General features: G+C 50.7%; 1 protein-coding gene across 7 annotated transcripts in view; it reads left to right on the forward strand.

Moving 5' to 3' along the window:
* hivep2a (HIVEP zinc finger 2a) overlaps positions 1–27,190 on the forward strand; it is a 370,802-nt gene that overhangs the window by 270,169 nt on the left and 73,443 nt on the right. For all 7 annotated transcript variants that reach the window (XR_013771634.1, XR_013771635.1, XM_079255546.1 and 4 more), the window contains one exon: positions 19,557–19,732. Coding sequence is in view for 5 of the 7 variants with exons in the window: in XM_079255546.1 (XP_079111672.1) it covers positions 19,557–19,732 (176 nt within the window). In the remaining 2 variants the exon portion in view is untranslated. The remainder of the gene's footprint in view (positions 1–19,556; positions 19,733–27,190) is intronic.

A 27,190-nucleotide genomic window follows, 5' to 3' on the forward strand; every position in this document is an offset into this window, starting at 1 on the left:
AGCTAAAGCTCCGCCCCCCTCTTCACTTTAGTGTCCAAGACGTGGCTGCAATTCCAACTTTGATCATCATACTGCAGTCCAGAGGGTCTTGGTGCCATATGCACAGAAGGACACTCTTATGCTCAAACGTAGTGTTCATTATGGACAATCACTCCCCTCCAGGTCTCACTGTCATTGCCCACGTGAGCATTGAAGTCCCCCAGCAGAACAATGGAGTCCCCAGAAGGAGCACCCTCCAGCACTCCCTCCAAGGACCCCAGAAAGGGTGGGTACTCTGAACTGCTGTTCGGTGCATAAGCACAGACAACAGTCAGGACCCGTCCCCCCACCCGGAGGCGGAGGGAAACTACCCTTTCATCCACCGGGGTAAACCCCAACGTGCAGGCACCAAGCTGGGGGCTGATGAGAATGCCCACACCTGCTCGGCGCCTCTCACCATGAGCAACTCCAGAGTGGAAGAAGGTCCAGCCCCTCTCGAGGGTTCTGGTTCCAGAGCCCAAGCCATGCGTCGAGGTGAGTCCAACTATATCTAGTCGGAACCGCTCAACCTCGCGCACAAGCTCAGGCTCCTTCCCCACCAGAGAGGTGACGTTCCACGTCCCTAGAGCCAGCTTCTGCAGCCGGGGATCGGACCACCAGGGTCCCCGCCCCTTGCTGCCGCCCAGCTCACACTGCACCCGACCCCTACGGCTACGGCCCAGCCACCAGACGCGCGCCTTCATGCCCCAACCCAAAGAAACTATACCCAAAGTTTAATATCTTTAATTCCTAAAGGTGACTGTAATTGGTGTGTTCCGGGTTTGGTACGTGTGGCAGCTTTATAAATGAGGCCCTCAGAACTTGGTCTAAACAGGAAGTGGCTCTTCTGAGCTTTACGTTGACAATGTTTTAGCTTACGGTTTTGTTTCTTTTCCAATCAGAAACTTTGTTGTTCCAACTGTTTGATAGATTAAATCATCATTAAATGATCTATGTGTTATAAGATGAGGTTTGGTTTATAGAGGAGGACGTAGAGTCCTGTAAACATCATGCTTTCAGGTGAAAACGTCCATTTTAAACTAGATATTTTGCTGTTTACACAGGATCTGATAGGGATCTCGTACAGATTTTGGCTTCAACAAAAGGCTTTGTTTGGTCGTGTGTTAAAAAAAAAGACGCTGGACAAGTAAGCAGATTGGTGGAAAAGAAAATGTCTTTACTTTCAGAGCAGCAGACCGTGAAGGAATAAGAGGATAAAAGCATACAGTGGAGGGAAACATGAATTTGTGCTCATTTCATTTAGTGAAAAAAGGTAGAGGTAAAAAAAATCTCAGAATATGCTGATCAACATCCAGCATATTTTAGTGAAACTGCCAACATGAAAGGAAAAACGTATGCCAATAAAATAATTATCAGTTAATTATGTATCTCTTATGTATTTCTTATGTAACGTTTACATAAGAAATAAACATGTTTACAGCTAAAACAAACATGTTTACAGCAGAAATAAACATGTTTACAGCAGAAATAAACACTTTTATAGCAGAAATAAACACATTTACAGCAGGAATAAACATGTTTACAGCAGAAATAAACACATTTACAGCAGGAATAAACATGTTTACAGCAGAAATAAACACGTTTGCAGCAGTAATAAACATGTTTACAGCAGAAATAAACACGTTTGCAGCAGTAATAAACATGTTTACAGCAGAAATAAACACGTTGGCAGCAGGAATAAACATGTTTACAGCAGGAATAAACATGTTTACAGCAGAAATAAACACGTTTGCAGCAGGAATAAACATGTTTACAGCAGTAATAAACATGTTTACAGCAGAAATAAACACGTTTGCAGCAGTAATAAACATGTTTACAGCAGAAATAAACACGTTTGCAGCAGTAATAAACATGTTTACAGCAGAAATAAACACGTTTGCAGCAGTAATAAACATGTTTACAGCAGAAATAAACACGTTGGCAGCAGGAATAAACATGTTTACAGCAGTAATAAACATGTTTACAGCAGTAATAAACATGTTTACAGCAGGAATAAACACATTTACAGCAGGAATAAACATGTTTACAGCAGAAATAAACACGTTTACAGCAGTAATAAACATGTTTACAGCAGGAATAAACACATTTACAGCAGGAATAAACATGTTTACAGCAGTAATAAACATGTTTACAGCAGTAATAAACATGTTTACAGCAGAAATAAACACGTTGGCAGCAGTAATAAACATGTTTACAGCAGTAATAAACATGTTTACAGCAGTAATAAACATGTTTACAGCAGAAATAAACACGTTGGCAGCAGTAATAAACATGTTTACAGCAGAAATAAACACGTTGGCAGCAGTAATAAACATGTTTACAGCAGGAATAAACACGTTGGCAGCAGTAATAAACATGTTTACAGCAGAAATAAACACGTTGGCAGCAGTAATAAACATGTTTACAGCAGAAATAAACACGTTGGCAGCAGTAATAAACATGTTTACAGCAGAAATAAACACGTTGGCAGCAGTAATAAACATGTTTACAGCAGGAATAAACACATTTACAGCAGGAATAAACATGTTTACAGCAGTAATAAACATGTTTACAGCAGTAATAAACATGTTTACAGCAGAAATAAACACGTTTGCAGCAGTAATAAACATGTTTACAGCAGAAATAAACACGTTGGCAGCAGGAATAAACATGTTTACAGCAGTAATAAACATGTTTACAGCAGTAATAAACATGTTTACAGCAGGAATAAACACATTTACAGCAGGAATAAACATGTTTACAGCAGGAATAAACACATTTACAGCAGGAATAAACATGTTTACAGCAGAAATAAACACGTTTACAGCAGTAATAAACATGTTTACAGCAGGAATAAACACATTTACAGCAGGAATAAACATGTTTACAGCAGTAATAAACATGTTTACAGCAGTAATAAACATGTTTACAGCAGAAATAAACACGTTGGCAGCAGTAATAAACATGTTTACAGCAGTAATAAACATGTTTACAGCAGTAATAAACATGTTTACAGCAGAAATAAACACGTTGGCAGCAGTAATAAACATGTTTACAGCAGAAATAAACACGTTGGCAGCAGTAATAAACATGTTTACAGCAGAAATAAACACGTTTACAGCAGAAATAAACATGTTTACAGCAGAAATAAACACGTTGGCAGCAGTAATAAACATGTTTACAGCAGAAATAAACACGTTGGCAGCAGTAATAAACATGTTTACAGCAGGAATAAACACATTTACAGCAGGAATAAACATGTTTACAGCAGTAATAAACATGTTTACAGCAGTAATAAACATGTTTACAGCAGAAATAAACACGTTTGCAGCAGTAATAAACATGTTTACAGCAGAAATAAACACGTTGGCAGCAGGAATAAACATGTTTACAGCAGTAATAAACATGTTTACAGCAGTAATAAACATGTTTACAGCAGGAATAAACACATTTACAGCAGGAATAAACATGTTTACAGCAGGAATAAACACATTTACAGCAGGAATAAACATGTTTACAGCAGAAATAAACACGTTTACAGCAGTAATAAACATGTTTACAGCAGGAATAAACACATTTACAGCAGGAATAAACATGTTTACAGCAGTAATAAACATGTTTACAGCAGTAATAAACATGTTTACAGCAGAAATAAACACGTTGGCAGCAGTAATAAACATGTTTACAGCAGTAATAAACATGTTTACAGCAGTAATAAACATGTTTACAGCAGAAATAAACACGTTGGCAGCAGTAATAAACATGTTTACAGCAGAAATAAACACGTTGGCAGCAGTAATAAACATGTTTACAGCAGGAATAAACACGTTGGCAGCAGTAATAAACATGTTTACAGCAGAAATAAACACGTTGGCAGCAGTAATAAACATGTTTACAGCAGAAATAAACACGGCAGCAGTAATAAACATGTTTACAGCAGAAATAAACACGTTGGCAGCAGTAATAAACATGTTTACAGCAGGAATAAACACATTTACAGCAGGAATAAACATGTTTACAGCAGTAATAAACATGTTTACAGCAGAAATAAACACGTTTGCAGCAGTAATAAACATGTTTACAGCAGAAATAAACACGTTTGCAGCTTATACACAAAAAAGTCAGGTATCTTCATGGGGGGGGGTTAAATATTTCTTCTGATTCCTCCGTTTAGAAGTAATTTCTTTGGAAATTTTTCAAAATTCAACGAATTTAGGGACGTGTCCTTTTGATTGACAGGTACCTGATATCCTGCATCACAAAGGAAGAATTTAGAACAGCTGTGGTTTTTAGCCAGTTGACGGCATGACTTAGCTTTATCCTGCCTACCTCTGCTACCTCCCGTTAGCACTTGGTAGCTACAGTTTAGCTCAGTTACCTCTTAGCTACAGGCAGGTTGGAGTTTGATAGATGCCAATCGTCTAGCCCTGAGATCAAAGCCCTCCTCTCAGCTCCATCTCTTCGCCCATATTTGGATTTTCCCAGAGTGACAGCACGCGTGATGCTGCCAAAATGGCGACAGTGGCAGCCGCCCAATAAGCTTCAATTTAGAAACCAACGGGTGACATCTTGGAGGCTCCGCCTTATACAGTCTATGGACATATCCGTGGTCTGGACCCAGTCTATGGACATATCCGTGGTCTGGACCCAGTCTATGGACATATCCGTGGTCTGGACCCAGTCTATGGACATATCCGTGGTCTGGACCCAGTCTATGGACATATCCGTGGTCTGGACCCAGTCTATGGACATATCCGTGGTCTGGACCCTGACATGTTTCCAGTTCAGGCTGATACTGGGATGGAATCTTTATTTGTTTATGAGATTAGGTTCTGGTTTTCTCTGACCCTGGCTCTGGTACTGGTTTTGGGTTCTGACCCTGGCTCTGGTACTGGTTTTGGGTTCTGACCCTGGCTCTGGTACTGGTTTTGGGTTCTGACTCTGACTCTGGCTCTGATACTGGTTTTGGGTTCTGACTCTGGCTCTGGTTCTGATACTGGTTTTGGGTTCTGGCTCTGGCTCTGGTACTGGTTTTGGATTTTGGCTCTGGTACTGGTTTTGGGTTCTGACCCTGGCTGTGGTCCTGGTTTTGGGTTCTGGCTCTGGCTCTGGTACTGGTTTTGGGTTCTGGCCCTGGCTCTGGTACTGGTTTTGGGTTCTGACTCTGGCCCTGGCTCTGGTACTGGTTTTGGGTTCTGACTTTGCCTCTGGCTCTGGTCCTGGTTTTGGGTTCTGACTCTGGTTCTGGTACTGGTTTTGGGTTCTGACTCTGGCTCTGGTACTGGTTTTGGGTTCTGGCTCTTGCTCTGGTCCTGGTTTTGGGTTCTGACCCTGGCTCTGGTCCTGGTTTTGGGTTCTGACCCTGGCTCTGGTACTGGTTTTGGGTTCTGACCCGGGATCTGGCTCTTGCTCTGGTACTGGCTTTGGGTTCTGACTCTGACCCTGGTACTGGTACTGGTTTTGGGTTCTGACCCTGACTTTGGTACTGGTTTTGGGTTCTGACTCTCGCTCTGGCTCTGTTACTGGTTTTGGGTTCTGACTCTGGTCTGGTACTGGTTTTGGGTTCTGACACTTGCTCTGGTACTGGTTTTGGGTTCTGACTCTGGCTCTGGTACTGGTTTTGGGTTCTGACTCTGGCTCTGGTACTGGTTTTGGTTTCTGACTCTGACCTTGGCTCTGTTACTGGTTTTGGGTTCTGACCCTGGCTCTTTTACTGCTTTTGGGTTCTGACTGGCTCTGGCTCTGGTCGTGGTTGTGGGTTCTGACTCTGACTCTGACTCTGGTTCTGGTACTGGTTTTGGGTCCTGGCTCTGGCTCTGGCTGAGGCTCTGGTACTGGTTTTGGGTTCGGGCTTTGGCACTGGTCCTAGTTTTGGGTTCTGACTCTGACACTGGTACTGGTTTTGGGTTCTGACCCTGGCTCTGGTACTGGTTTTGGGTTCTGACTCCGGCTCTGGTCCTGGTTTTGGGTTCTGACCCTGGCTCTTTTACTGGTTTTGGGTTCTGACTCTGGCTCTGGTATTGGTTTTGGGTTCTGACTCTGACCCTGACTCTGGCTCTGTTACTGGTTTTGGGTTCTGACTCTGGTCTGGTACTGGTTTTGGGTTCTGACTCTGGCTCTGTTACTGGTTTTGGGTTCTGACTCTGGCTCTGGTATTGGTTTTGGGTTCTGACTCTGGCTCTGGTACTGGTTTTGGTTTCTGACTCTGACCCTGGTACTGGTTTTGGGTTCCGACCTTGGCTCTGGTCCTGGTTTTGGGTTCTGACCCTGGCTCTTTTACTGGTTTTGGGTTCTGACTCTGGCTCTGGTATTGGTTTTGGGTTCTGACTCTGGCTCTGTTACTGGTTTTGGGTTCTGACTCTGTCTCTGGTCCTGGTTTTGGGTTCTGACCTTGGCTCTGGTCCTGGTTTTGGGTTCTGACCCTGGCTCTTTTACTGGTTTTGGGTTCTGACTGGCTCTGGCTCTGGTCGTGGTTTTGGGTTCTGACTCTGACCCTGACTCTGGGTCTGGTACTGGTTTTGGGTTATGACTCTGACTCTGACTCTGGTTCTGGTACTGGTTTTGGGTTCTGGCTCTGGCTCAGGCTCTGTTACTGGTTTTGGGTTCTGGCGCTTGCTCTGGTACTCGCTTTGGGTTCTGACTCTGGCTCTGGTACTGGTTTTGGGTTCTGTTCCTGGCTCTGGTACTGGTTTTGGGTTCTGACTCTGACCCTGGTACTGGTACTGGTTTTGGATTCTGACTCTGGCTCTGGCTCTGGTACTGGTTTTGGGTTCTGATCCTGACTTTGGTACTGGTTTTGGGTTCTGACACTTGCTCTGGTACTGGTTTTGGGTTCTGACTCTGGCTCTGGTCCTAGTTTTGGGTTGTGACTCTGACTCTGGTACTGGTTTTGGGTTCTGACTCTGACCCTGGTACTGGTACTGGTTTTGGGTTCTGACTCTGACCCTGGTACTGGTTTTGGGTTCTGACCCGGGATCTGGCTCTTGCTCTGGTACTCGCTTTGGGTTGTGACTCTGGCTCTGGTACTGGTTTTGGGTTCTGACTCTGACCCTGGTACTGGTCGTGGTTTTGGGTTCTGACCCTGACTTTGGTACTTGGCTCTGGCTCTGGTCGTGGTTTTGGGTTCTGACTCTGACCCTGGTACTGGTACTGGTTTTGGGTTCTGACCCGGGATCTGGCTCTTGCTCTGGTACTCGCTTTGGGTTGTGACTCTGGCTCTGGTACTGGTTTTGGGTTCTGACTCTGACCCTGGTACTGGTACTGGTTTTGGGTTCTGACCCTGACTTTGGTACTGGTTTTGGGTTGTGACTCTCGCTCTGGCTCTGTTACTGGTTTTGGGTTCTGACTCTGGCTCTGGTACTGGTTTTGGGTTCTGACTCTGGCTCTGGTACTGGTTTTGGTTTCTGACCCTGGCTCTGTTACTGGTTTTGGGTTCTGACCCTGGCTCTTTTACTGCTTTTGGGTTCTGACTGGCTCTGGCTCTGGTCGTGGTTTTGGGTTCTGACTCTGACCCTGACTCTGGGTCTGCTACTGGTTTTGGGTTATGACTCTGACTCTGACTCTGGTTCTGGTACTGGTTTTGGGTCCTGGCTCTGGCTCAGGCTCTGGTACTGGTTTTGGGTTCTGGCTTTGGCACTGGTCCTAGTTTTGGGTTCTGACTCTGACACTGGTACTGGTTTTGGGTTCTGACCCTGGCTCTGGTACTGGTTTTGGGTTCTGACTCCGGCTCTGGTCCTGGTTTTGGGTTCTGACCCTGGCTCTTTTACTGGTTTTGGGTTATGACTCTGACTCTGGTACTGGTTTTGGGTTCTGGCTCTGGCTCTGGCTCAGGCTCTGGTACTGGTTTTGGGTTCTGGCTCTGGCTCAGGCTCTGGTACTGGTTTTGGGTTATGACTCTGACTCTGGTCCTAGTTTTGGGTTCTGACTCTGACACTGGTACTGGTTTTGGGTTCTGACCCTGGCTCTGGTACTGGTTTTGGGTTCTGACCCGGGATCTGGCTCTTGCTCTGGTACTCGCTTTGGGTTGTGACTCTGGCTCTGGTACTGGTTTTGGGTTCTGACTCTGACCCTGGTACTGGTACTGGTTTTGGGTTCTGACCCTGACTTTGGTACTGGTTTTGGGTTGTGACTCTCGCTCTGGCTCTGTTACTGGTTTTGGGTTCTGACTCTGGTCTGGTACTGGTTTTGGGTTCTGACACTTGCTCTGGTACTGGTTTTGGGTTCTGACTCTGGCTCTGGTACTGGTTTTGGGTTCTGACTCTGGCTCTGGTACTGGTTTTGGTTTCTGACTCTGACCCTGGCTCTGTTACTGGTTTTGGGTTCTGACTCTGGCTCTGGTCCTGGTTTTGGGTTCTGACCTTGGCTCTGGTCCTGGTTTTGGGTTCTGACCCTGGCTCTTTTATTGGTTTAGGGTTCTGACTGGCTCTGGCTCTGGTCGTGGTTTTGGGTTCTGACTCTGACCCTGACTCTGGGTCTGGTACTGGTTTTGGGTTATGACTCTGACTCTGACTCTGGTTCTGGTACTGGTTTTGGGTTCTGGCTCTGGCTCAGGCTCTGTTACTGGTTTTGGGTTCTGGCTCTGGCTCTGGTCCTAGTTTTGGGTTCTGACTCTGACACTGGTACTGGTTTTGGGTTCTGACCCTGGCTCTGGTACTGTTTTTGGGTTCTGACTCTGGCTCTGGTACTGGTTTTGTGTTCTGACCCTGGCTCTGGTACTGGTTTTGGGTTCTGACCCGGGATCTGGCTCTTGCTCTGGTACTTGCTTTGGGTTCTGTCTCTGGCTCTGGTACTGGTTTTGGGTTCTGACTCTGACCCTGGTACTGGTACTGGTTTTGGATTCTGACTCTGGCTCTGGCTCTGGCACTGGTTTTGGGTTCTGATCCTGACTTTGGTACTGGTTTTGGGTTCTGATCCTGACTTTGGTACTGGTTTTGGGTTCTGACTCTTGCTCTGGTACTCGCTTTGGGTTGTGACTCTGGCTCTGGTACTGGTTTTGGGTTCTGACTCTGACCCTGGTACTGGTACTGGTTTTGGGTTCTGACACTTGCTCTGGTCCTGGTTTTGGGTTTTGACCTTGGCTCTGGTCCTGGTTTTGGGTTCTGACCCTGGCTCTTTTACTGGTTTTGGGTTCTGACTGGCTCTGGCTCTGGTCGTGGTTTTGGGTTCTGACTCTGACCCTGACTCTGGGTCTGGTACTGGTTTTGGGTTATGACTCTGACTCTGACTCTGGTTCTGGTACTGGTTTTGGGTTCTGGCTCTGGCTCAGGCTCTGTTACTGGTTTTGGGTTCTGGCTCTGGCTCTGGTCCTAGTTTTGGGTTCTGACTCTGACACTGGTACTGGTTTTGGGTTCTGACCCTGGCTCTGGTACTGTTTTTGGGTTCTGACTCTGGCTCTGGTACTGGTTTTGTGTTCTGACCCTGGCTCTGGTACTGGTTTTGGGTTCTGACCCGGGATCTGGCTCTTGCTCTGGTACTCGCTTTGGGTTCTGACTCTGGCTCTGGTACTGGTTTTGGGTTCTGTTCCTGGCTCTGGTACTGGTTTTGGGTTCTGACTCTGACTTTGGTACTGGTTTTGGGTTCTGATCCTGACTTTGGTACTGGTTTTGGGTTCTGACTCTTGCTCTGGTACTCGCTTTGGGTTGTGACTCTGGCTCTGGTATTGGTTTTGGGTTCTGACTCTGACCCTGGTACTGGTACTGGTTTTGGGTTCTGACACTTGCTCTGGTATTGGTTTTGGGTTCTGACTCTTGCTCTGTTACTGGTTTTGGGTTCTGACCCTGGCTCTTTTACTGGTTTTGGGTTCTGACTGGCTCTGGCTCTGGTCGTGGTTTTGGGTTCTGACTCTGACCCTGACTCTGGGTCTGGTACTGGTTTTGGGTTATGACTCTGACTCTGACTCTGGTTCTGGTACTGGTTTTGGGTTCTGGCTCTGGCTCAGGCTCTGTTACTGGTTTTGGGTTCTGGCTCTGGCTCTGGTCCTAGTTTTGGGTTCTGACTCTGACACTGGTACTGGTTTTGGGTTCTGACCCTGGCTCTGGTACTGGTTTTTGGGTTCTGACTCTGGCTCTGGTACTGGTTTTGTGTTCTGACCCTGGCTCTGGTACTGGTTTTGGGTTCTGACCCGGGATCTGGCTCTTGCTCTGGTACTCGCTTTGGGTTCTGACTCTGGCTCTGGTACTGGTTTTGGGTTCTGTTCCTGGCTCTGGTACTGGTTTTGGGTTCTGACTCTGACTTTGGTACTGGTTTTGGGTTCTGATCCTGACTTTGGTACTGGTTTTGGGTTCTGACTCTTGCTCTGGTACTCGCTTTGGGTTGTGACTCTGGCTCTGGTATTGGTTTTGGGTTCTGACTCTGACCCTGGTACTGGTACTGGTTTTGGGTTCTGACACTTGCTCTGGTATTGGTTTTGGGTTCTGACTCTTGCTCTGTTACTGGTTTTGGGTTCTGACCCTGGCTCTTTTACTGGTTTTGGGTTCTGACCTTGGCTCTGGTCCTGGTTTTGGGTTCTGACCTTGGCTCTGGTCCTGGTTTTGGGTTCTGACCCTGGCTCTTTTACTGGTTTTGGGTTCTGACTGGCTCTGGCTCTGGTCGTGGTTTTGGGTTCTGACTCTGACCCTGACTCTGGGTCTGGTACTGGTTTTGGGTTATGACTCTGACTCTGGTTCTGGTACTGGTTTTGGGTTCTGGCTCTGGCTCAGGCTCTGTTACTGGTTTTGGGTTCTGACTCTGACCCTGGCTCTGTTACTGGTACTGGTTTTGGGTTCTGACCCGGGATCTGGCTCTTGCTCTGGTACTCGCTTTGGGTTGTGACTCTGGCTCTGGTACTGGTTTTGGGTTCTGACTCTGACCCTGGTACTGGTACTGGTTTTGGGTTCTGACCCTGACTTTGGTACTGGTTTTGGGTTCTGACCTTGGCTCTGGTCCTGGTTTTGGGTTCTGACCCTGGCTCTTTTACTGGTTTTGGGTTCTGACTGGCTCTGGCTCTGGTCGTGGTTTTGGGTTCTGACTCTGACCCTGACTCTGGGTCTGGTACTGGTTTTGGGTTATGACTCTGACTCTGACTCTGACTCTGGTTCTGGTACTGGTTTTGGGTTCTGGCTCTGGCTCAGGCTCTGTTACTGGTTTTGGGTTCTGGCTCTGGCTCTGGTCCTAGTTTTGGGTTCTGACTCTGACACTGGTACTGGTTTTGGGTTCTGACCCTGGCTCTGGTACTGTTTTTGGGTTCTGACTCTGGCTCTGGTACTGGTTTTGTGTTCTGACCCTGGCTCTGGTACTGGTTTTGGGTTCTGACCCGGGATCTGGCTCTTGCTCTGGTACTTGCTTTGGGTTCTGTCTCTGGCTCTGGTACTGGTTTTGGGTTCTGACTCTGACCCTGGTACTGGTACTGGTTTTGGATTCTGACTCTGGCTCTGGCTCTGGCACTGGTTTTGGGTTCTGATCCTGACTTTGGTACTGGTTTTGGGTTCTGATCCTGACTTTGGTACTGGTTTTGGGTTCTGACTCTTGCTCTGGTACTCGCTTTGGGTTGTGACTCTGGCTCTGGTACTGGTTTTGGGTTCTGACTCTGACCCTGGTACTGGTACTGGTTTTGGGTTCTGACACTTGCTCTGGTCCTGGTTTTGGGTTCTGACCTTGGCTCTGGTCCTGGTTTTGGGTTCTGACCCTGGCTCTTTTACTGGTTTTGGGTTCTGACTGGCTCTGGCTCTGGTCGTGGTTTTGGGTTCTGACTCTGACCCTGACTCTGGGTCTGGTACTGGTTTTGGGTTATGACTCTGACTCTGACTCTGGTTCTGGTACTGGTTTTGGGTTCTGGCTCTGGCTCAGGCTCTGTTACTGGTTTTGGGTTCTGGCTCTGGCTCTGGTCCTAGTTTTGGGTTCTGACTCTGACACTGGTACTGGTTTTGGGTTCTGACCCTGGCTCTGGTACTGTTTTTGGGTTCTGACTCTGGCTCTGGTACTGGTTTTGTGTTCTGACCCTGGCTCTGGTACTGGTTTTGGGTTCTGACCCGGGATCTGGCTCTTGCTCTGGTACTCGCTTTGGGTTCTGACTCTGGCTCTGGTACTGGTTTTGGGTTCTGTTCCTGGCTCTGGTACTGGTTTTGGGTTCTGACTCTGACTTTGGTACTGGTTTTGGGTTCTGACCCTGACTTTGGTACTGGTTTTGGGTTCTGACCTTGGCTCTGGTCCTGGTTTTGGGTTCTGACCCTGGCTCTTTTACTGGTTTTGGGTTCTGACTGGCTCTGGCTCTGGTCGTGGTTTTGGGTTCTGACTCTGACCCTGACTCTGGGTCTGGTACTGGTTTTGGGTTATGACTCTGACTCTGACTCTGGTTCTGGTACTGGTTTTGGGTTCTGGCTCTGGCTCAGGCTCTGTTACTGGTTTTGGGTTCTGGCTCTGGCTCTGGTCCTAGTTTTGGGTTCTGACTCTGACACTGGTACTGGTTTTGGGTTCTGACCCTGGCTCTGGTACTGTTTTTGGGTTCTGACTCTGGCTCTGGTACTGGTTTTGTGTTCTGACCCTGGCTCTGGTACTGGTTTTGGGTTCTGACCCGGGATCTGGCTCTTGCTCTGGTACTCGCTTTGGGTTCTGACTCTGGCTCTGGTACTGGTTTTGGGTTCTGTTCCTGGCTCTGGTACTGGTTTTGGGTTCTGACTCTGACTTTGGTACTGGTTTTGGGTTCTGATCCTGACTTTGGTACTGGTTTTGGGTTCTGACTCTTGCTCTGGTACTCGCTTTGGGTTGTGACTCTGGCTCTGGTATTGGTTTTGGGTTCTGACTCTGACCCTGGTACTGGTACTGGTTTTGGGTTCTGACACTTGCTCTGGTATTGGTTTTGGGTTCTGACTCTTGCTCTGTTACTGGTTTTGGGTTCTGACCCTGGCTCTTTTACTGGTTTTGGGTTCTGACTGGCTCTGGCTCTGGTCGTGGTTTTGGGTTCTGACTCTGACCCTGACTCTGGGTCTGGTACTGGTTTTGGGTTATGACTCTGACTCTGACTCTGGTTCTGGTACTGGTTTTGGGTTCTGGCTCTGGCTCAGGCTCTGTTACTGGTTTTGGGTTCTGACTCTGACCCTGGCTCTGTTACTGGTACTGGTTTTGGGTTCTGACCCGGGATCTGGCTCTTGCTCTGGTACTCGCTTTGGGTTGTGACTCTGGCTCTGGTACTGGTTTTGGGTTCTGACTCTGACCCTGGTACTGGTACTGGTTTTGGGTTCTGACCCTGACTTTGGTACTGGTTTTGGGTTGTGACTCTCGCTCTGGCTCTGTTACTGGTTTTGGGTTCTGACTCTTGTCTGGTACTGGTTTTGGGTTCTGACACTTGCTCTGGTACTGGTTTTGGGTTCTGACTCTGGCTCTGGTACTGGTTTTGGGTTCTGACTCTGGCTCTGGTACTGGTTTTGGTTTCTGACTCTGACCCTGGCTCTGTTACTGGTTTTGGGTTCTGACTCTGGCTCTGGTACTGGTTTTGGGTTCTGACCTTAGCTCTGGTACTGGTTTTGGGTTCTGACACTTGCTCTGGTACTGGTTTTGGGTTCTGACTCTGGCTCTGGTACTGGTTTTGGGTTCTGACTCTGGCTCTGGTACTGGTTTTGGTTTCTGACTCTGACCCTGGCTCTGTTACTGGTTTTGGGTTCTGACTCTGGCTCTGGTACTGGTTTTGGGTTCTGACCTTAGCTCTGGTACTGGTTTTGGGTTCTGACTCTGACCCTGGCTCTGTTACTGGTATTGGGTTCTGACTGGCTCTGGCTCTGGTCGTGGTTTTGGTTTCTGACTCTGACCCTGGCTCTGTTACTGGTTTATGGTTCTGACCCTGGCTCTTTTACTGGTTTTGGGTTCTGACTGGCTCTGGCTCTGGTCGTGGTTTTGGGTTCTGACTCTGACCCTGACTCTGGGTCTGGTACTGGTTTTGGGTTATGACTCTGACTCTGACTCTGGTTCTGGTACTGGTTTTGGGTCCTGGCTCTGGCTCAGGCTCTGGTACTGGTTTTGGGTTCTGGCTTTGGCACTGGTCCTAGTTTTGGGTTCTGACTCTGACACTGGTACTGGTTTTGGGTTCTGACCCTGGCTCTGGTACTGGTTTTGGGTTCTGACTCCGGCTCTGGTCCTGGTTTTGGGTTCTGACCCTGGCTCTTTTACTGGTTTTGGGTTCTGACCCTGGCTCTGGCTCTGGGTCTGGTACTGGTTTTGGGTTATGACTCTGACTCTGGTACTGGTTTTGGGTTCTGGCTCTGGCTCAGGCTCTGGTACTGGTTTTGGGTTCTGGCTCTGGCTCAGGCTCTGGTACTGGTTTTGGGTTATGACTCTGACTCTGGTACTGGTTTTGGGTTCTGACTCTGACACTGGTACTGGTTGTGGGTTCTGACCCTGGCTCTGGTACTGGTTTTGGGTTCTGACCCGGGATCTGGCTCTTGCTCTGGTATTCGCTTTGGGTTGTGACTCTGACCCTGGTACTGGTACTGGTTTTGGGTTCCTACCCGGGATCCAGCTCTTGCTCTGGTACTCGCTTTGGGTTGTGACTCTGGCTCTGGTACTGGTTTTGGGTTCTGACTCTGACCCTGGTACTGGTACTGGTTTTGGGTTCTGACCCTGACTTTGGTACTGGTTTTGGGTTTTGACTCTCGCTCTGGCTCTGTTACTGGTTTTGGGTTCTGACTCTGGTCTGGTACTGGTTTTGGGTTCTGACACTTGGTCTGGTACTGGTTTTGGGTTCTGACTCTGGCTCTGGTATTGGTTTTGGGTTCTGACTCTGGCTCTGGTACTGGTTTTGGTTTCTGACTCTGACCCTGGCTCTGTTACTGGTTTTGGGTTCTGACTCTGGCTCTGGTCCTGGTTTTGGGTTCCGACCTTGGCTCTGGTCCTGGTTTTGGGTTCTGACCCTGGCTCTTTTACTGGTTTTGGGTTCTGACTGGCTCTGGCTCTGGTCGTGGTTTTGGGTTCTGACTCTGACCCTGACTCTGGGTCTGGTACTGGTTTTGGGTTATGACTCTGACTCTGGTTCTGGTACTGGTTTTGGGTTCTGGCTCTGGCTCAGGCTCTGTTACTGGTTCTGGGTTCTGGCTCTGGCTCTGGTCCTAGTTTTGGGTTCTGACTCTGACACTGGTACTGGTTTTGGGTTCTGACCCTGGCTCTGGTACTGTTTTTGGGTTCTGACTCTGGCTCTGGTACTGGTTTTGTGTTCTGACCTTGGCTCTGGTACTGGTTTTGGGTTCTGACCCGGGATCTGGCTCTTGCTCTGGTACTCGCTTTGGGTTCTGACTCTGGCTCTGGTACTGGTTTTGGGTTCTGTTCCTGGCTCTGGTACTGGTTTTGGGTTCTGACTCTGACCCTGGTACTGGTAGTGGTTTTGGATTCTGACTCTGGCTCTGGCTCTGGTACTGGTTTTGGGTTCTGACACTTGCTCTGGTACTGGTTTTGGGTTCTGACTCTTGCTCTGGTACTCGCTTTGGGTTGTGACTCTGGCTCTGGTACTGGTTTTGGGTTCTGACTCTGACCCTGGTACTGGTACTGGTTTTGGGTTCTGACCCGGGATCTGGCTCTTGCTCTGGTACTCGCTTTGGGTTGTGACTCTGGCTCTGGTACTGGTTTTGGGTTCTGACTCTGACCCTGGTACTGGTACTGGTTTTGGGTTCTGACCCGGGATCTGGCTCTTGCTCTGGTACTCGCTTTGGGTTGTGACTCTGGCTCTGGTACTGGTTTTGGGTTCTGACTCTGACCCTGGTACTGGTTTTGGGTTCTGACCCTGACTTTGGTACTGGTTTTGGGTTCTGACTCTGGCTCTGGTCCTGGTTTTGGGTTCTGACTCTGGCTCTGGTACTGGTTTTGGTTTCTGACTCTGACCCTTGCTCTGTCACTGGTTTTGGGTTCTGACTCTGGCTCTGGTCCTGGTTTTGGGTTCTGACCTTGGCTCTGGTCCTGGTTTTGGGTTCTGACCCTGGCTCTTTTACTGGTTTTGGGTTCTGACTGGCTCTGGCTCTGGTCGTGGTTTTGGGTTCTGACTCTGACCCTGACTCTGGGTCTGGTACTGGTTTTGGGTTATGACTCTGACTCTGACTCTGACTCTGGTTCTGGTACTGGTTTTGGGTTCTGGCTCTGGCTCAGGCTCTGTTACTGGTTTTGGGTTCTGGCTCTGGCTCTGGTCCTAGTTTTGGGTTCTGACTCTGACACTGGTACTGGTTTTGGGTTCTGACCCTGGCTCTGGCACTGTTTTTGGGTTCTGACTCTGGCTCTGGTACTGGTTTTGTGTTCTGACCCTGGCTCTGGTACTGGTTTTGGGTTCTGACCCGGGATCTGGCTCTTGCTCTGGTTCTCGCTTTGGGTTCTGACTCTGACCCTGGTACTGGTACTGGTTTTGGATTCTGACTCTGGCTCTGGCTCTGGTACTGGTTTTGGGTTCTGATCCTGACTTTGGTACTGGTTTTGGGTTTTGACACTTGCTCTGGTACTGGTTTTGGGTTCTGACTCTGGCTCTGGTACTGGTTTTGGTTTCTGACTCTGACCCTGGCTCTGGTACATGTTTTGGGTTCTGACTCTCGCTCTGGCTCTGGTACTGGTTTTGGGTTCTGACTCTGGCTCTGGTACTGGTTTTGGTTTCTGACTCTGACCCTGGCTCTGTTACTGGTTTTGGGTTCTGACTCTGGCTCCGGTCCTGGTTTTGGGTTCTGACTCTGGCTCTGGTACTGGTTTTGGGTTCTGACTCTGGCTCTGGTACTGGTTTTGGTTTCTGACTCTGACCCTTGCTCTGGTCCTGGTTTTGGGTTCTGACTCTGGCTCCGGTCCTGGTTTTGGGTTCTGACTCTGGCTCCGGTCCTGGTTTTGGGTTCTGACTCTGGCTCTGGTACTGGTTTTGGGTTCTGACTCTGGCTCTGGTACTGGTTTTGGTTTCTGACTCTGACCCTTGCTCTGGTCCTGGTTTTGGGTTCTGACTCTGGCTCCGGTCCTGGTTTTGGGTTCTGACCCTGGCTCTTTTACTGGTTTTGGGTTCTGACTGGCTCTGGCTCTGGCTCTGGTCGTGGTTTTGGGTTCTGACTCTGACCCTTGCTCTGGTCCTGGTTTTGGGTTCTGGCTCTGGCTCAGGCTCTGTTACTGGTTCTGGGTTCTGGCTCTGGCTCTGGTCCTAGTTTTGGGTTCTGACTCTGACACTGGTACTGGTTTTGGGTTCTGACCCTGGCTCTGGTACTGTTTTTGGGTTCTGACTCTGGCTCTGGTACTGGTTTTGTGTTCTGACCTTGGCTCTGGTACTGGTTTTGGGTTCTGACCCGGGATCTGGCTCTTGCTCTGGTACTCGCTTTGGGTTCTGACTCTGGCTCTGGTACTGGTTTTGGGTTCTGTTCCTGGCTCTGGTACTGGTTTTGGGTTCTGACTCTGACCCTGGTACTGGTAGTGGTTTTGGATTCTGACTCTGGCTCTGGCTCTGGTACTGGTTTTGGGTTCTGACACTTGCTCTGGTACTGGTTTTGGGTTCTGACTCTTGCTCTGGTACTCGCTTTGGGTTGTGACTCTGGCTCTGGTACTGGTTTTGGGTTCTGACTCTGACCCTGGTACTGGTACTGGTTTTGGGTTCTGACCCGGGATCTGGCTCTTGCTCTGGTACTCGCTTTGGGTTGTGACTCTGGCTCTGGTACTGGTTTTGGGTTCTGACTCTGACCCTGGTACTGGTACTGGTTTTGGGTTCTGACCCGGGATCTGGCTCTTGCTCTGGTACTCGCTTTGGGTTGTGACTCTGGCTCTGGTACTGGTTTTGGGTTCTGACTCTGACCCTGGTACTGGTTTTGGGTTCTGACCCTGACTTTGGTACTGGTTTTGGGTTCTGACTCTGGCTCTGGTCCTGGTTTTGGGTTCTGACTCTGGCTCTGGTACTGGTTTTGGTTTCTGACTCTGACCCTTGCTCTGTCACTGGTTTTGGGTTCTGACTCTGGCTCTGGTCCTGGTTTTGGGTTCTGACCTTGGCTCTGGTCCTGGTTTTGGGTTCTGACCCTGGCTCTTTTACTGGTTTTGGGTTCTGACTGGCTCTGGCTCTGGTCGTGGTTTTGGGTTCTGACTCTGACCCTGACTCTGGGTCTGGTACTGGTTTTGGGTTATGACTCTGACTCTGACTCTGACTCTGGTTCTGGTACTGGTTTTGGGTTCTGGCTCTGGCTCAGGCTCTGTTACTGGTTTTGGGTTCTGGCTCTGGCTCTGGTCCTAGTTTTGGGTTCTGACTCTGACACTGGTACTGGTTTTGGGTTCTGACCCTGGCTCTGGCACTGTTTTTGGGTTCTGACTCTGGCTCTGGTACTGGTTTTGTGTTCTGACCCTGGCTCTGGTACTGGTTTTGGGTTCTGACCCGGGATCTGGCTCTTGCTCTGGTTCTCGCTTTGGGTTCTGACTCTGACCCTGGTACTGGTACTGGTTTTGGATTCTGACTCTGGCTCTGGCTCTGGTACTGGTTTTGGGTTCTGATCCTGACTTTGGTACTGGTTTTGGGTTTTGACACTTGCTCTGGTACTGGTTTTGGGTTCTGACTCTGGCTCTGGTACTGGTTTTGGTTTCTGACTCTGACCCTGGCTCTGGTACATGTTTTGGGTTCTGACTCTCGCTCTGGCTCTGGTACTGGTTTTGGGTTCTGACTCTGGCTCTGGTACTGGTTTTGGTTTCTGACTCTGACCCTGGCTCTGTTACTGGTTTTGGGTTCTGACTCTGGCTCCGGTCCTGGTTTTGGGTTCTGACTCTGGCTCTGGTACTGGTTTTGGGTTCTGACTCTGGCTCTGGTACTGGTTTTGGTTTCTGACTCTGACCCTTGCTCTGGTCCTGGTTTTGGGTTCTGACTCTGGCTCCGGTCCTGGTTTTGGGTTCTGACTCTGGCTCCGGTCCTGGTTTTGGGTTCTGACTCTGGCTCTGGTACTGGTTTTGGGTTCTGACTCTGGCTCTGGTACTGGTTTTGGTTTCTGACTCTGACCCTTGCTCTGGTCCTGGTTTTGGGTTCTGACTCTGGCTCCGGTCCTGGTTTTGGGTTCTGACCCTGGCTCTTTTACTGGTTTTGGGTTCTGACTGGCTCTGGCTCTGGCTCTGGTCGTGGTTTTGGGTTCTGACTCTGACCCTTGCTCTGGTCCTGGTTTTGGGTTCTGACTCTGGCTCCGGTCCTGGTTTTGGGTTCTGACTCTGGCTCTGGTACTGGTTTTGGGTTCTGACTCTGGCTCTGGTACTGGTTTTGGTTTCTGACTCTGACCCTGGCTCTGGTCCTGGTTTTGGGTTCTGACTCTGGCTCCGGTCCTGGTTTTGGGTTCTGACCCTGGCTCTTTTACTGGTTTTGGGTTCTGACTGGCTCTGGCTCTGGCTCTGGTCGTGGTTTTGGGTTCTGACTCTGACCCTGGCTCTGGTAGTGGTTTCGGGTTCTGACCCTTGTACTCGTTTTGGGTTCTGACTCTGAAACTGGTACTAGTTTTGGGTTCTGACCCTGGTACTTCTTTTAGGCCTAAGAGGTCACAAAGTAGCCTGATGTGTTCCCAGCAGGGTTCTGGTCCTGCCCAGTAGAACTGGACCCGTCTGTTCCTGTCTTTCAGGTTTAAATCCAACGAGGACTATGTTTATGTCCGTGGTCGGGGTCGAGGGAAGTACATCTGCGAGGAATGCGGGATCCGCTGCAAGAAGCCCAGCATGCTGAAGAAGCACATCCGGACCCACACCGACGTCCGACCGTTCGTCTGCAAGTTCTGCAACTTCGCCTTCAAAACTAAAGGTAGAAAAGACGTTCAGCTTCAGTCTGAGAAGCTTTTCTGGCAAACTGGTCCCAGAGGAAACCCTTGGATGTGGGTTAGCACAGTTCATCACAGCTCTATGACTGGAGCACAAACCACTCCAGACCAGTTTAGACCAGTCCATCTGTTTCCGGTGTCTCTCTGGACTCCTCCATCTGGTTCCGGCGTCTCTCTGGACTCCATCATCTGGTTCCAGCGTCTCTCTGGACTCCATCATCTGGTTCCGGCGTCTCTCTGAACTACATCTGGTTCCGGCGTGTCTCTGAACTACATCTGGTTCCGGCGTCTCTCAGGACTCCTATATCTGGTTCCGGCATCTCTCTGGACTCCTTCATTTGGTTCCGGCGTCTCTCTGGACTCCTTCATCTGGTTCTGGCGTCTCTCTGGACTCTTTCTGGTTCCGGCGTCTCTCTGGACTCCTATATCTGGTTCCGGCGTCTCTCTGAACTCCATCATGTTCCAGCGTCTCTCTGGACTCCATCTGGTTCCGGTGTCTCTCTGGACTACATTTGGTTCCGGCGTCTCTCTGGACTCCATCTGGTTCCGGCGTCTCTCTAGACTCCTATATCTGGTTCCGGCGTCTCTCTGGACTACATCTAGTTCTGGCGTCTCTCAGGACTCCTATATCTGGTTCCGGCGTCTCTCAGGACTCCTATATCTGGTTCCGGCGTCTCTCTGGACTCCATCTGGTTCCGGCGTCTCTCTGGAATCCTCCGTCTGGTTCCGGCGTCTCTCTGGACTCTTTCTGGTTCCGGCGTCTCTCTGGACTCCTATATCTGGTTCCGGCGTCTCTCTGGACTCCTCCATCTGGTTCCGGCGTCTCTCTGGACTCCATCTGGTTCCGGCGTCTCTCAGGACTCCTATATCTGGTTCCGGCGTCTCTCTGGACTCCATCTGGTTCCGGCGTCTCTCTGGAATCCTCCGTCTGGTTCCGGCGTCTCTCTGGACTCTTTCTGGTTCCGGCGTCTCTCTGGACTCCTATATCTGGTTCCGGCGTCTCTCTGGACTCCTCCATCTGGTTCCGGCGTCTCTCTGGACTCCATCTGGTTCCGGCGTCTCTCTGGACTCCATCTGGTTCTGGCGTCTCTCTGGACTCCATCTGGTTCCGGCGTCTCTCTGAACTCCATCTGGTTCCAGCGTCTCTCTGGACTCCTTCATCTGGTTCCGGCGTCTCTCTGGACTCCTATATCTCGTTCCGTCGTCTCTCTGGACTCCATCTGGTTCCAGCGTCTCTCTGGACTCCTTCATCTGGTTCCGGCGTCTCTCTGGACTCCATCTGGTTCCGGCGTCTCTCTGGACTCCTATATCTCGTTCCGTCGTCTCTCTGGACTCCATCTGGTTCCGGCGTCTCTCTGGACTCCTTCTGGTTTCCTGTGTCTCTCTGGACTCCATCTGGTTCCGGCGTCTCTCTGGACTACATATGGTTCCGGTGTCTCTCTGGACTTCATTTGGTTCCGGCGTCTCTCTAGACTCCTATATCTGGTTCCGGCGTCTCTCTGGACTCCTTCATCTGGTTCTGGCGTCTCTCTGGACTCTTTCTGGTTCCGGCGTCTCTCTGGACTCCTATATCTGGTTCCGGCGTCTCTCTGAACTCCATCTGGTTCCGGTGTCTCTCTGGACTCCATCTGGTTCTGGCGTCTCTCTGGACTACATCTGGTTCCGGCGTCTCTCTGGATTTTTTCTGGTTCTGGCGTCTCTCTGGACTACATCTGCTTCCGGCGTCTCTCTGGACTACATTTGGTTCCGGCGTCTCTCTGGACTCCTTCATTTGGTCCCGGCGTCTCTCTGGACTCTTTCTGGTTCCGGCGTCTCTCTGGACTCCTATATCTGGTTCCGGCGTCTCTCTGGACTCCATCTGGTTCCGGCGTCTCTCTGGACTCCTATATCTGGTTCCGGCGTCTCTCTGGACTCCATCTGGTTCCGGCGTCTCTCTGGACTCCTTCATCTGGTTCCGGCGTCTCTCTGGACTCCTTCTGGTTCCGGCGTCTCTCTTTAATCCACCTGGTTCCGGCGTCTTTCTGGACTCCATCGGGTTCCGGCATCTCTCTGGACTACATTTGGTTCAGGCGTCTCTCAGGACTACATTTGGTTCCGGTGTCTGGACTATATTCGGTTCTGGTGTCTCTCTGGACTCCTATATCTGGTTCCGGCGTCTCTCTGGACTCCATCTGGTTCCGGCGTCTCTCTGGACTCCTATATATGGTTCCGGCGTCTCTCTGGACTCCTATATATGGTTCCGGTGTCTCTCTGGACTCCATCTGGTTCTGGCGTCTCTCTGGACTCCTATATATGGTTCCGGTGTCTCTCTGGACTCCATCTGGTTCCGGCGTCTCTCTGGACTCCTTCATCTGGTTCCGGCGTCTCTCTGGACTCCATCTGGTTCCGGCGTCTCTCTGGACTCCATCTGGTTCCGACGTCTCTCAGGACTACATTCGGTTCTGGTTTCTCTCTGGACTCCTTCATCTGGTTCCAGCGTCTCTCTGGACTGCATCTGGTTCCGGCGTCTCTCTGTAATCCACCTGGTTCCGGCGTCTCTCTGGACTCCATCTGGTTCCGGCGTCTCTCTGGACTCCATCTAGTTCCGGCGTCTCTCTGGACTACATTTGGTTCCGGGGTCTCTCTGGACTCCATCTGGTTCCAGCGTCTCTCTGGACTACATTTGGTTCCGGCGTCTCTCAGGACTACATTTGGTTTCGGTGTCTGGACTATATTCGGTTCTGGTGTCTCTCTGGACTCCTTCATCTGGTTCCGGCGACTCTCTGGGCTCCTTCATCTGGTTCCGGCGTCTCTCTGGACTCCTATATATGGTTCCAGCATTTGTCTGGACTACATCTGGTTCCGGCGTCTCTCTGGACTCCATCTGGTTCCGGCGTCTCTCTGGAATCCTCCGTCTGGTTCCGGCGTCTCTCTGGACTCTTTCTGGTTCCGGCGTCTCTCAGGACTCCTATATTTGGTTCCGGCGTCTCTCTGGACTCCATCTGGTTCCGGCGTCTCTCTGGACTACATCTAGTTCTGACGTCTCTCAGGACTCCTATATCTGGTTCCGGCGTCTCTCTGGACTCTTTCTGGTTCCGGCGTCTCTCTGGACTATATCTGGTTCTGGGGTCTCTCAGGACTCCTTTATCTGGTTCCGGCGTCTCTCTGGACTCCATCTGGTTCCGGCGTCTCTCTGGAATCCTCCGTCTGGTTCCGGCGTCTCTCTGGACTCTTTCTGGTTCCGGCGTCTCTCGGGACTCCTATATCTGGTTCCGGCGTCTCTCTGGACTCCTCCATCTGGTTCCGGCTTCTCTCTGGACTCCATCTGGTTCCGGCGTCTCTCTGGACTCTTTCTGGTTCCGGCGTCTCTCTGGACTACATCTGGTTCTGGCGTCTCTCTGGACTCAATCTGGTTCCTGCATCTCTCTGGACTCTTTCTGGTTCCGGCGTCTCTCTGGACTCCATCTGGTTCCGGCGTCTCTCTGGACTACATCTAGTTCCGGCGTCTCTCAGGACTCCTATATTTGGTTCCAGCGTCTCTCTGGACTCCATCTGGTTCCGGCGTCTCTCTGGACTACATCTAGTTCTGACGTCTCTCAGGACTCCTATATCTGGTTCCGGCGTCTCTCTGGACTCTCACTGGTTCCGGCGTCTCTCTGGACTCCATCTGGTTCTGGCGTCTCTCAGGACTCCTTTATCTGGTTCCGGCGTATCTCTGGACTCCATCTGGTTCCGGCGTCTCTCTGGAATCCTCCATCTGGTTCCGGCGTCTCTCTGGACTCTTTATGGTTCCGGCGTCTCTCGGGACTCCTATATCTGGTTCCGGCGTCTCTCTGGACTCCTCCATCTGGTTCCGGCGTCTCTCTGGACTCCATCTGGTTCCGGCGTCTCTCTGGACTACATCTGGTTCTGGCGTCTCTCTGGACTCCATCTGGTTCCTGCATCTCTCTGGACTCTTTCTGGTTCCGGCGTCTCTCTGAACTCCACCTGGTTCCGGCGTCTCTCTGGACTCCACCTGGTTCCGGCGTCTCTCTGGACCACATCTGGATCCGGCGTCTCTCCGGACTACATTTGGTTCCGGCGTCTCTCTGGACTCTTTCTGGTTCCGGCGTCTCTCTGGACTACATCTGGTTTTGGCGTCTCTCTGAACTACATTTGGTTACGGCGTCTTTCTGAACTCCATCTGGTTCCAGCGTCACTCTGGACTCCTTCATCTGGTTCCGGCGTCTCTCTGGACTCCTATATCTCGTTCCGGCGTCTTTCTGGACTCCATCTGGTTCTGGCGTCTCTCTGGACTCCATCTGGTTCCGGCGTCTCTCTGTACTCCTTCAACTGGTTCCGGCGTCTCTCTGGACTCCTTCATTTGGTTCCGGCGTCTTTCTGGACTCCATCTGGTTCCGGCGTCTCTCTGGACTCCTATATCTCGTTCCGGCGTCTTTCTGGACTCCATCTGGTTCCAGCGTCTCTCTGGACTCCTTCATCTGGTTCCGGCGTCTCTCTGGACTCCTTCATTTGGTTCCGGCGTCTCTCTGGACTCCTTCATTTGGTTCCGGCGTCTCTCTGGACTCCTTCATCTGGTTCTGGCGTCTCTCTGGACTCCTTCATCTGGTTCCGGCGTCTCTCTGGACTCTTATATCTGTTTCCGGCGTCTCTCTTGACTTCATCTGGTTCCGGCGTCTCTCTGGACTCCTTCCTCTGGTTCTGGCGTCTCTCTGGACTCCTATATCTGGTTCCGGCGTCTCTCTGGACTCCTATATCTGGTTCCGGCGTCTCTCTTGACTTCATCTGGTTCCGGCGTCTCTCTGGACTCCTTCCTCTGGTTCCGGCGTCTCTCTGGACTCTTATATCTGGTTCCGGCGTCTCTCTGGACTCCTTCCTCTGGTTCCGGCGTCTCTCTGGACTCTTTCTGGTTCCGGCGTCTTTCTGGACTCTTATATCTGGTTCCGGCGTCTCTCTGGACTTCATCTGGTTCCGGCGTCTCTCTGGACTCCTTCCTCTGGTTCCGGCGTCTCTCTGGACTCTTATATCTGGTTCCGGCGTCTCTCTGAACTTCATCTGGTTCCGGCGTCTCTCTGGACTCCTTCCTCTGGTTCTGGCGTCTCTCTGGACTCTTTCTGGTTCCGGCGTCTTTCTGGACTACATTTGGTTCTGGTGTCTGGACTATATTTGGTTCTGGTTTCTCTCTGGACTGCTTCATCTGGTTCCGGCGTCTCTCTGGACTCCTATATATGGTTCCGGCGTCTCTGTGGACTCCATCTGGTTTCGGCGTCTCTCTGGACTACATTTGGTTCCGGTGTCTCTCTGGACTCCATCTGGTTCCGGCGTCTCTCTGGACTACATTTGGTTCCGGTGTCTCTGTGGACTCCATCTGGTTCCGGCGTCTCTCTGGACTCCATCTGGTTCCGGCGTCTCTCTGGACTACATCTGCTTCCAGTGTCTCTCTTGACTCCTTCATCTGGTTCCGGCGTCTCTCTGGACTCCTTCATCTTGTTCCGGCGTCTCTCTTGACTCCTTCATCTGGTTCCGGCGTCTCTCTGGACTCCTTCATCTGGTTCCGGCGTCTCTCTGGACTCCTTCATTTGGTTCCGGCGTCTCTCTGGACTCCTTCATCTGGTTCCGGCGTCTCTCTGGACTCCTTCATCTGGTTCCGGCGTCTCTCTGGACTCCTTCATCTGGTTCCGACGTCTCTCTGGACTCCTTCATCTGGTTCCGGCATCTCTCTGGACTCCATCTGGTTCCGGCGTCTCTTTGGACTCCTTCATCTGGTTCTGGCGTCTCTCTGGACTCCATCTGGTTCCGGCGTCTCTCTGGACTCCTTCATCTGGTTCCGGCGTCTCTCTGGACTCCTTCATCTGGTTCCGGCGTCTCTCTGGACTCCATCTGGTTCCGGCGTCTCTCTGGACTCCATCTGGTTCCGGCATCTCTCTGGACTCCTTCATCTGGTTCCGGCGTCTCTCTGGACTCCTTCATCTGGTTCCGGCGTCTCTCTGGACTCCTTCATCTGGTTCTGGCGTCTCTCTGGACTCCATCTGGTTCCGGCGTCTCTCTGGACTACATCTGGTTCCGGCGTCTCTCTGGACTCCATCTGGTTCCGGCGTCTCTCTGGACTCCATCTGGTTCCGGCGTCTCTCTGGACTACATTTGGTTCTGGTGTCTGGACTATATTCGGTTCTGGTTTCTCTCTGGACTCCTTCATCTGGTTCCGGCGTCTCTCATGACTGCATCTGGTTCCGGCGTCTCTCTGGAGTCCTTCATCTGGTTCCGGCGTCTCTCTGGACTCCTTCATCTGGTTCCGGCGTCTCTCTGGACTCCTTCATCTGGTTCCGGCGTCTCTCTGGACTCCTTCATCTGGTTCTGGCGTCTCTCTGGACTCTTTCTTGTTCCGGCGTCTCTCTTAACTCCATCTGGTTCCGGCGTCTCTCTGGACTACATCTGGTTCCGGCATCTCTCTGGACTCCTATATCTGGTTTCGGCGTCTCTCTGGACTCCTATATCTGGTTCCGGCGTCTCTCTGGACTCCTATATCTGGTTCCGGCGTCTCTCTGGACTCCTTCATCTGGTTCCGGCGTCTCTCTTGAATCCTCCCTCTGGTTCCGGCGTCTCTCTGGACTCCACCTGGTTCCGGCGTCTCTCTTGACTCTTTCTGGTTCCGGCGTCTCTCTGGACTACATCTGGTTCCGGCGTCTCTCTGGACTCCTTCATCTGGTTCCGGCGTCTCTCTGGACTCCTTCATCTGGTTCCGGCGTCTCTCTGGACTCCTTCATCTGGTTCCGGCGTCTCTCTGGACTCCATCTGGTTCCGGCGTCTCTCTGGACTCCATCTGGTTCCGGCATCTCTCTGGACTCCTTCATCTGGTTCCGGCGTCTCTCTGGACTCCTTCATCTGGTTCCGGCGTCTCTCTGGACTCCTTCATCTGGTTCTGGCGTCTCTCTGGACTCCATCTGGTTCCGGCGTCTCTCTGGACTACATCTGGTTCCGGCGTCTCTCTGGACTCCATCTGGTTCCGGCGTCTCTCTGGACTCCATCTGGTTCCGGCGTCTCTCTGGACTACATTTGGTTCTGGTGTCTGGACTATATTCGGTTCTGGTTTCTCTCTGGACTCCTTCATCTGGTTCCGGCGTCTCTCTGGACTCCACCTGGTTCCGGCGTCTCTCTGGACACTTTCTGGTTCCGGCGTCTCTCTTGACTCTTTCTGGTTCCGGCGTCTCCCTGGACTAAATCTGGTTCCGGCGTCTCTCTGGAGTCCTTCATCTGGTTCCGGCGTCTCTCTGGACTCCTTCATCTGGTTCCGGCGTCTCTCTGGACTCCTTCATCTGGTTCCGGCGTCTCTCTGGACTCCTTCATCTGGTTCTGGCGTCTCTCTGGACTCTTTCTTGTTCCGGCGTTTCTCTGAACTCCATCTGGTTCCGGCGTCTCTCTGGACTACATCTGGTTCCGGCATCTCTCTGGACTCCTATATCTGG

The sequence above is a fragment of the Telmatherina bonti genome, assembly GCF_933228915.1.
Source record: "Telmatherina bonti genome assembly, chromosome: 16".
Lineage (NCBI taxonomy): Eukaryota > Metazoa > Chordata > Actinopteri > Atheriniformes > Telmatherinidae > Telmatherina > Telmatherina bonti.